This window comes from Cygnus atratus, chromosome 2, assembly GCF_013377495.2.
Source record: "Cygnus atratus isolate AKBS03 ecotype Queensland, Australia chromosome 2, CAtr_DNAZoo_HiC_assembly, whole genome shotgun sequence".
In the NCBI taxonomy this organism is placed as follows: domain Eukaryota; kingdom Metazoa; phylum Chordata; class Aves; order Anseriformes; family Anatidae; genus Cygnus; species Cygnus atratus.
In genome coordinates this window covers 159,039,103-159,048,971 of record NC_066363.1, presented here as the reverse complement: position 1 = coordinate 159,048,971, position 9,869 = coordinate 159,039,103, and the positions used below count along the sequence as shown (strand labels likewise).

At 42.5% G+C, this 9,869-nt stretch overlaps 1 protein-coding gene across 1 annotated transcript; it reads left to right on the top strand.

Moving 5' to 3' along the window:
- The first annotated feature begins 517 nt into the window (after positions 1 to 517).
- Positions 518 to 9,668, top strand: LOC118257919 (ly6/PLAUR domain-containing protein 2-like). Its single transcript, XM_035566380.2, has 4 exons — positions 518 to 617; positions 2,329 to 2,495; positions 7,638 to 7,757; positions 8,705 to 9,668. Exons 2-4 carry the CDS (start codon positions 2,444 to 2,446, stop codon positions 8,914 to 8,916), a joined length of 384 nt encoding a protein of 127 aa, XP_035422273.1. The 5' UTR covers positions 518 to 617; positions 2,329 to 2,443; the 3' UTR covers positions 8,917 to 9,668.
- Positions 9,669 to 9,869: the final 201 nt, after the last annotated feature.

The window sequence follows — 9,869 nt, the reverse complement described above, 5'->3', positions numbered from 1 at the left end:
TCCCTGAAGCTCTACCACAGAGGTGGATGGGCATCTCTCAGGACTTGTTGGCAAGTTCTCCTCAGCCTGGTAATTGGGGAATGTGAGAAAGTCTTCTGGGAGGTTAGGGGATTTGGAGGATATTGCATGTGGAGTCAGTGGTGAGGTTATGGGATATTACCTGTAAGGATGCAACCACTGCAAGACTGCTTCCACCAGATGAAGGTGCCTTCTTCAGGAGACTGTTTCAGCTGACCAGGTAGGACAGGAAAGTGGCTTGGCACAGGTTTATCAGATTGGAAGTATGAATTCCATTGACCTTTTCCTTTCATTTATGACAACAAATGCCTCCAAAATGCAGACAGTTCTCGTACTTGTCTGCATTTGAACACACACAGTAGAAAATGTCTTTTTTTTTTTTTTTCCAATTCATCTTGTAAGTTGTTGAGGCAGATTTATATAGCTTGTGTCCTTTTTGCTCTTTTCCTTCTCTGTAATTAATGGAAAACCCCCAACACAACATGCTGTGAATACCCACAAAAGAAGAAAATGAGTTCAACGAAATGTTGTTTGGATGTTCCTATTACTTCTTGTTATTTCTTTGGTTGCTTGCCAACACTGCAAAGCAATTGCATAAGGTGAGTGTAAAAGAAGAAACATTTCAGGTGCTGCCTAAAGATGCAGATAAGATCAACTGAAACCGTAAACAAGTGACGTATGTTGTCACCCCCCAAAACAACCCTCCAAACAGAAGGAATGCACAGGATTTAAGCAAGGTTTCAGCATTGTAAAGATTCTTCCACCCAAAAACATAGAATGTAATGAAGATCAGATTTCAGATGCACATGTGAAAACAATCAATCTCGTGCACATTTTCTGAGGCCACTTAATACCAGAAACTAGACACCACACCCCTTTCCATGTTTAGTTTTTTTCTTAAGAACAAAGCAAATATAATCAGAGTATTTCCCCTTCCTTAATAGGATTATAAAATTCTCTGCTGAACATGATGAATGTCAGACCAAGAATATACCGAAATACCTTTCCCTGGATAATTTAGAGCAGGAAATAACTACTAGACTTTTATAATCACCATAATGACTTTATTATGGAGCTGCTGTGAAAACAATGGGTCTGAACTCATAAAAGCATAGATCATCCAGAAGTGTTGCTTGTAACTGAGGTTGGGCTTGCAAAATTATGAGACTGTCACTGGAGCTTTAGGTTTGGACAGAAGAGGGCTGAGTTGTTTATTTGGGAAGAGAAGACCCACAAGACCATTTATTTTTAACATTTCAAGAACTCTAGTGATATTAGCCCTGAGTGAAGTTCTTCCGATGGTGTGATAATTAACAAAGATGATGGGAGTATCTTCAAGAATATCTTTGTTTCAGCTTTCCCTTCTTTCTTTTCTTATTAAAAGTATGTGTTGGTTGTGTGGGGGACATCTGGGATAACCACAGAAAGTCTCTTCTTTACTGCTATTTTGCAGTCCCACAGTCCAACTTGCCCACCACATGCAGTAGTAGATAGGATTCACTAGCATGGGGCTGGCCAGAGACACAGGAAAGGCAGGTTGATACCCTGCAGGGTATCAGCAGGATTTGGGGATGAGAAATACATTGTGTCTGGCAAAGAAAGAAGTAATGGGCTTGTCACCATGCTTGGAGAGGGTTGGCTTATAGCAGAGTGGCTTCTCCAGACACTGTGCTCCCTGAATGGCTTGGGATAGTGAACCTGAGGGAATTCCTCGGCCCAGACTTTCATGTCCTGGTCCTGCTGCCTTCCCAGGTATGCTCCTACCACTTACATCCCTGAAGGGCAGGGAGACGAGGAAGGCAGCTTGCTCCTATCCACAGCACTCTGAATCCCTGCTCACAGCCTGGGGAGAGGTATTGCACTACCCCAAACTCAACTGTGCTGTTTCCAGAGAGTAAGGGATTGGAAGTCAGCTTTCCGCTTCTTATCCCAGTCTGGCTTCTGCTGAGGGCAAAAAGCATGGAGGAAAAAAGCACATGGGATTTAACACCTTGCTGTTCACAGCTACAGATTATTTTTCTCAAGATGTATGGAAACAACCCAGGTTCCTCTAAACATTACCAAAAAAAGAAGAAATATCAACAAGCTGCAGGGCAAGGCAGAGATGTTGGAATGATTTAATACCCCCAGGCTTGCACATCACGCCTAGACACAAAGGATCTAGCTTAAGCACCTCAGCTATTGTCCACCATATAAACCCTCATTTTCTTCTCCAAGGAACATGAAAAGAAATGATGATATAGTGGGAGGTGGGGCTTGCTTTGTGGATCATTCAATACGTTTATGGCTCAATCAGACTCGTTTTTCCAGTAGAATTGGATCTTGGGTTGGAATCGGTACATGGCAAGGCACCAGGAGGTGTGCCATTAAAGCCAGCGGTGAACTGGTGGCAGCCTAGTGACCAGGCGACAAGAGCCCGCGCAAGATGAAGCTGCTTCTGCCTCTTCTCTTTGTTGCCATCACTTGCATGGAGTTTGGTAAGTTCCCACTCCAATTTATCCAAACTGCTGTGGGAGGTGAAGGCTGAAGGGATGCGGTGTGCTCTGTTCCCACTGAGGTCCGTGCCTCCAACTTTGAGGAATTTTCAGCAAAAATCTGTCTTGGGAATATTTCCATCCTGTCAGGCATTCAGGACCATCATGGTCTCATTGGGACTGTTAGTTCAGGCTCTGTAAGAAGTGTTAAAAATGAAAGGTGATTATACCGTGTCATTTCTTTAATGCAAATTTCAGTCCCCCCTTTTTATGTGTTCTTGCTCAATACGACTCTCAACTTTTTTTTTTCTTTCTTTTTTTTTTCTTTTTTTTTTTGTTTGTTTTTCTTTTCCTTCTTAATTTATGTTCCTCTTTTGATATTTAACCCTGAAGCCAGCCAGCCTGTTTAATGCAGTGTGTGTAGCGGGTCTCTCTAATTATATGTTGCACACATAATTCATTAGACTTCAGCCATCAGAAGTGGGAAAGACAGGCTGGGACACAAAGCTGGTGACCCACGTACTGCAGGGCTGATTTTTCCAGCTCCATTTAGTAACACAGTGCAGTCTGCATGAAGCCAGGAACAATTTTGCCAGACCACCTTGAAAAAAGTGATGTATTTTGGGAAATTTGCTCCTTTGAGGGAGGATCTGGGGGTTTGTCACCATAGGGAGTGTGACCCCTACCATCCTCCCTGCCTCCTTGCTGTCCCCACTGGCAACTTGCCACCTTGCTGGGTGGACAACATCAACCTGATATTGGGATCTGTCTGGGACGTGGAAGTAGAGAACAAGCCCTATGAATCCCCTTTCTTCAGGGACGCTATGCAAACCTTACCCTTATATTTCCAGTGGGGAAATTCGATTGCTTCCTCTCCGTCACCAGCTCCATGGAGCCAGGCATGGAGGGGTGTATGGCAATTAGCTGTTTACATTCCCGAAGCAGTAGGAAATCCCCTTATCGCACCAGCCCCACATGAGCAGTGATGCCATAGCCTCTAATGGTGGAAGGTGTACAGAACATCCTGGCATAGACTCCCCATTCTTTCATACTGCCACCAGAACAGCTTGTTGCTCAAAAACTGATTTTATATTGCTGATGCCAAGTTCAGAGCTGGGGTTTGCCCTGATGTTCGAGGCAAGTCTTTTGCAGGGTAAGGAGCTGTGGTTGTTCTTGGGATACACACATACCCTGGACATCTCTGGATCCAGCCAGTGCAGGGTATGGTTTTATCGATGCCTGGCTGGGACAATGAGCCAGGATTTTTTCTCACATATTTATTTCCTTTTTATGTAAGAATGTTTTCCTTCTGCCATCTTCGTGTCTATGGAGTGAGTTCTGCCAGGGAAGGCAAGTGGATGGAGAAAGAAGGGAGCTTTGGAGGTTTTTTGGGGGAAGAAGACAGATGCTGTCTGGGGAGCAAGGGCTGGCACAGCAGCTCTGTGTCTTTTTTTGTTTAATGCACTGACTGTCCTGTTATCTCTAACAGGACTTTTTGTGTCTTTTTTTTTTTTTTTTTTTTTTTTTTTTTTTTTTTGTGTAATGCACTGACTGTCCTATTATCTCTAAGACATAGTCACTGGTAGTCCAAAGCTTTGGGCTGCTTGTGCTGTACCAAGATCAATGGGTGCCTTATGCACTCAACACAGCTGCTGCTGCAGAGATCAGTCATCACTGGTCTCTAGGAAAGGGCATATATATACATACATATATATATATGTTTCGTCATTATACCCTATTCATTCAAAAGTTTCTTGTCTGCTTGTCAACAGGCAGCAGTTCAGAGAGGAAAGTCCTTAATTAACAGAGGACAGATTGGAAAGAAAGGAACTTTGTTGTCAGGTCTCCTTAGGGGAAGTGGTCATCTGAAAACACTTCATGAAACAGAAAAGCAGAGGGGTTGGATACAAATTTGGTCTAGGATTAACTCATCAACTTTTTTTTTTTTTTGCCATCCTGCTCAATGAGACTTTGTCAAGAGCTGGGGAAAAGAGGCTCCTGTGTGGTCCAGGGCCACCACATTGCTCCTTGCCCACTTCCCCATCCCATTTAGGTAGACATCGTCAAGATGTATGCTTTGATTTAGCAGGCAAACATGGGCAAATCTTGGAAACTTCATAGTGGATTTGGCAAGGAGAATTTTCTTTCACAAAGAAAATTCCTCTTTCATCCTCTGCAAAGCTGGAGGAAAGCCAGGATGCATCTGCAGAATCTCTGAGCTTTCTTTTGGACATGAATGGGATCTGAGTAATTATAGCACTTCCTAGAAAGGCAGTTAGAGGTGAATGATGGAAGATCTACCAATATCTAAGTGAAGCTAGCAAAATCTCTAAGAAATTCCAACATTTTTTGTTTATTTATGTTCTCTTTTGCTTTCAGCTCACCAAGAAGGATGTTATATCTACATTGAAATAGTTTAAGAATTTATATTTTCCTCTTTTAAAGAAGGCTTGCAATTTGCAATTTGTCCCCATTCATTCTCATCCTGTGGTTTCATTTTTAAGCTACTGCATGTCTTCTTGTCTGTGTGTAAGTTCATAAGTGCTTAAATCAAAAAAAGGGATCACTGCAGTTCTGCTACCTTCTCTAATATATACTCTTCAGAGATAGGCCAGACATATATCCCAGAGCTTGATTAAACAGGGTTTTTATTCCCCAAGTCTTAAAGTCTTTAAGTTATGGTGTTTCCTCTCTGCTTTGTGAGATGCCAGCTCACCATGACTACTGAAGTACTAGCTTTTTTTTTTTAACCTCCAAAAAAAGATATACTCATAGCTACTATTTAAAATATTCACCTATGTTTGAACCTGCTAGTCTGAATAAGGTTAATGAAAATACTAGGTTTGCACATATTGGGGACAATGATCTTTTAATTTGACATCCCTTTGAGTTAATCCTTTGTATTTTATTTATTTATTTATTTTTCAAAGATAAACACAAATTCTGTGGCTTTGACTTGTCAGGGGATGAGTATCATGAAATCTGAGAATAATGACAAAGCTTCCTCCCTAAAGATGCATTTGACAGCTGTCAGACAGAGAATTAACACAAACAAAGCATCAGTCCACAGTGAACAAAGTAGGATAACAAAGTGAGCTTTGAATAAAAGCAAGACAATTGCTGGGGCTACTTATAAAAGGGCTCTTTCTGGGTTGTTAATTAGGGTGAAGCTGCAGGTAGTGTCTATTTTCATGAAGTGACATGCTTGCCTCAGCCTGCTCTTATAACAGCCTATTTCAGGTGTGCTGAGATGAGCCACCTAATTTTCTTTTTTAATGGGGTTTAAAGTATTTTCACCAGGACTGCCACACAGATGGCATAAGAAGGGCTTTCCAGACAGGACTGCATGTTATTGAGGAGGAGCTGCTGGCCTGTGTTGGTACCAAAATGCATTGCTATGCCTTCAAGGCATTGCTATGCCTGCAGGTGTCTGGCTGGCAAGTGGAAGAGAGGACCAAGATCAAGTGTTGGGTTCCTTGTCAAGACCTGCAGAGAGCAAAGTGCTCTGGACAGCTTGTCCAAAAATGGCTTGTGTTGCCTTGGAACCTTAGAGCTGGGTCATAGGAAATATCAATCAACTATTTTGGCTTGATGTCTTTAGCTTGGAATGCTCTGGGAGGGTCAGGAGTGCTCTGGGAACACTATGTCATTGTGCTCTGGGCTCCCTGGTATCTCCCTATGAAACCTCTCCAGCTCCAAAGACTTTAAGCACTGACAGGCTCAAGCTGTGGTTATTCTGCATGTCTAGGAGGCAATTTCAGTCCAACGGGGAAGTGATAAAGGGAAGCTAGGAGACTGTGAGCGATGAGGCAGGGTGAGCTATCTTGGACTGGATTTGGGGTCTTGGGTACCAAAGTGCCTTTTTATGGCCTCTTTCTAGATCACAGCAGCCCGGAACATCTCCCCATGGAGTCCATTGTTGCTCCCAGAGTTATCTTCTTAAAACAACTTTTAAGACATTCTTAAAGAACCAGAATCTCAGGAGAGGGGAAGGGTCATGCTTAACTTACTCCCATGGCTCAGTTAATATGATGGAGACAGTTTCTTCTCTCTGGGACGATCTCCTACCCAAGAGCTCCCAGTCTTTGGAGAGAGGTAACAGTGGTCAGCACCAAATGAAATTCTCCCTGCTGCAATTCATGCTCAAGTCTGACTTCTCGGTGTGTCCAGATCTCTTTCTGATGCTCTGTTAATGTAAAGACAAGGAGAAAAGTAGATGTAGAGTAAGAACAGTTGGGGTAAATCAGCTACAAGTGTGTTTGCTGTCCGGTGGGAATAAAAGATAAAAACAACTTGGGGATGTGGTTGGCTGGCAAGCAGGATGGTTAGTGGCTTGTCATAAACATGTGAAGCAGGGCCTATTAGCTAATTGTGATAATGGTTAAAAGAAAAACATCTTGCAAATTGCACAATTGAAGGGTTGGGCTTCTCCTGGCTCTTTGCATGTCTTAGCTGGCTGCAGGCACCTGGGGCAAGATCTTCAAAGAATTCAAACACCAAGATGTTGTGTTTCACTAAGCCTGTCTTGCTGGCATCCAGCCACTGTGCAGAACAGGCAGCCTCGTCTTAGGCAATGCAATTACCCCTCAACAATAAGGAAGAAGCAGGTGGGTCAAACTGCTCTTCCTCCCTATATTTGTGAATATAATATTGATCTGTTTGTTTTATCATCTTCATTTATTTTCATTTAATGTTGGGTTGTCCCAGCACATATATACTGCAAGTTCTGGGGTGCAGAACCAAAAAATAAGTAAAATTACCCTTAAACTCTTCTGTGGACTACTTCAGACCTACCTGAAAAAGGAAAAAAACAATTTGCCACCACCCCTCGATAACAAAACGATCAGAAGGACCCAAACATTCAGCAGCCAAGTGTAGACAGGATTTTCCTGTATTGTGGGTCCTACTGCATGTAGCTCTGTCTTTCTTGAGTTGTCATAGAGGGGTCTGAACCTACATCTGAGGCTGTGTTTGGATGCCCAGACTAATGTATTTTTCATTCCCCTTGGAACAAATATATTTTACCAATCTATTCCCGTGCAACCTGTGATAATTTCGGAGAGCTATCTTCCACAGAGTTTTCTACGCATGGACAGAACCTAATAGTCTACAGTAAGTCCAGTCTCATGTTTGTCCTCCTTATAGCCCAAACCTTGCAGTGCTACTCCTGCCATGAACCTACAGCCATTGAGAAGTGCATGAAGATCCAGAACTGCAGTAAGAATGAAACCATGTGCAAGACAACCATGTATTCCCTGGAGGACGGTAAGGGCAAGGCTTCTTTATCCATGTATTTTAACATGAATCTGTGTTTCTCCAGCACAGACGTCTGGTGTGGGGAACAATACCTTTATTATAAGGTATTTATATAATACCAAAGGTATATAATACCTTCATTATAAGGTATTTATATAATGCCAAACTTATAAGTGATATTTCATGGGGCGAAGAGCAGTCTCCTGCTATTTTCAGAGGAGTGAGCACTTAGCTCATCGCTAATGTTCAACATTGAGAATGGTTAGAGGAAATGTGTTGGCTTGAATCTGAGGTACAGAGCTAGAGAGTTCTGGCTCTCCAGAGTGTCTGTATGATTTGCACAATGGGTGTGGGTTAAAGAGTGCTATCCTGACCACAGAACTGTTATGAAAGCTGGGTCGGGTAGAGAGGCTGCTAGAGGTGAGTCAGGCTCAGTGAAGTAGGAAAGCAAACTTCTGGTCAGCTAGAGGCAACACTGAGTTCTGGTCAACTAGAGGCCCTTGAGTTCTCTGGAGCTTTCAGGAAGGCATCATCAGTCTGAACAGTGACCCTTCAGGTCAAAACCTGTCCAAATAAAGAAATGAACTGCTAGGATGGAGGTTTTTATTTTGCTTGATTCATCTGGGAAGGCTCTTGTTGCATGTAATGGAGGAAGGAGGTAAGGGATAGAGTCAAAGCAGAGACCAAATGTTTAATGGGAAAAATGTGGGAAAAATACTTTCTTTTGTGGGAAAAAGCTGACTCAGACAAGGCACAGAAGATGCAATGTGCTGTTCAGCTTGGAACCACTAGACAAGAACTGTTTCTTATGTTCCTGGTAGGAAGTGGTCCCGTTGTGTTTGAACTATAACTAAGACTTTGGAGGTAAAGGTAGTTAATGTTTCATCCAGGAACAAAGAGATTTCTCCTTCATTCCTCCCATTCCTAACTGTTCCTTCTTCCTTGCTTTGTTGTAGTTTATCCCTTTGTGGGAGTCTCAACTGTCACCAAGATGTGCTCCTCCGTCTGCATCCCATCTGACGTGGATGGGATTGGCATGACGCGCCCCGTCTCCTGCTGTTACACTGACTTGTGCAACACTGATGGTGCAGCTAGTTTGGGGATCAGCGTTGTGTCAGTTGGCATGTTAGCAAGTTCCCTTTGTGCTCTCTTCTGGACTAGACTGTGAGGAGCAGGAGAAGGTTCCTTTCAGCCAAAGAACCCAATGAAGAAGAGAATGAACCCCAGCCCAGCTTTGCATTTGGATGCCTCATGGACTACCTTCAAGAGCTTCCACAAATTGCGTTTTTAGTACCCACCCACCTGCCATGAGAGAAGAAAAGCTCAGGAAGTCCCAACACTAATTTTTGGGTTGATTCTTCAACAGCTCCCACAGATATAACTCTGGAGTTTCTTTGCTGTGCTGATGTGGTTGATTTTGAACTAAAAATTTCTGGTGTATATGATATATTTAAAGCAAAAGACATGGAGCTAAGGGCTTTCCACGCCTCCTTAGAGCATTCTTTTCCCCAGGTATTCACCAGCAGAGTAGCTGAATCAAACAGACTTCTCAGATGAAATTTGCTTTTATGTGGCAGGTCCTCTCCACCCCACAGTTTTGTGTTGGTCCTTTGTTCTGTCTAGATTTCCTTCTTAGTCTGTAAGAAGTTGGACTTCCAAAATATGAGACAGGAGACTATGCCATGCCAGTGATCTGATCCAAGGAGGCTGAAATCTCTTTTGTTTTCTGTACCCTTTTGAGCAGAATAAAAATGTTGTGCTAAAATTGCAGTGCTCGATAAGTTTATATATAGTGCACCTGTCCTCTGATAATTTTTATTTTATTTTACTTAATTTCAAACTCCAGTTTCACCTTTCATTATTATTTATATAGTGGGATGAGTTTGGTTTTGTGGTCAGTCTTGGAGCAGATATGTAAGACATTTCCTATTATTCCCTACTGGCAGAGGCCTTGCATCAACATTTCTTTCACAAAATCCACTGGTGTGAAACTACCTTTTCTGGGAAGATTGGGTGATGTGTATGGATTTACTAAATTCTGGCCTGAATTTGGAATTCTGATTCTTCATTTTCCTATAAAACCCTTTTCAAGATCTACCAGGAAAAATGTCCTCCTGTAAT

Excerpts from the sequence above, each read along its gene's own strand:
- LOC118257919 (XM_035566380.2), top strand. The coding sequence starts at position 2,444 with ATGAAGCTGCTTCTGCCTCTTCTCTTTGTTGCCATCACTTGCATGGAG. Across the intron at positions 2,496-7,637 it reads CATCACTTGCATGGAGTTTG|CCCAAACCTTGCAGTGCTAC; the intron begins GTAAGTTCCCAC and ends TCCTCCTTATAG. Across the intron at positions 7,758-8,704 it reads CATGTATTCCCTGGAGGACG|TTTATCCCTTTGTGGGAGTC; the intron begins GTAAGGGCAAGG and ends GCTTTGTTGTAG.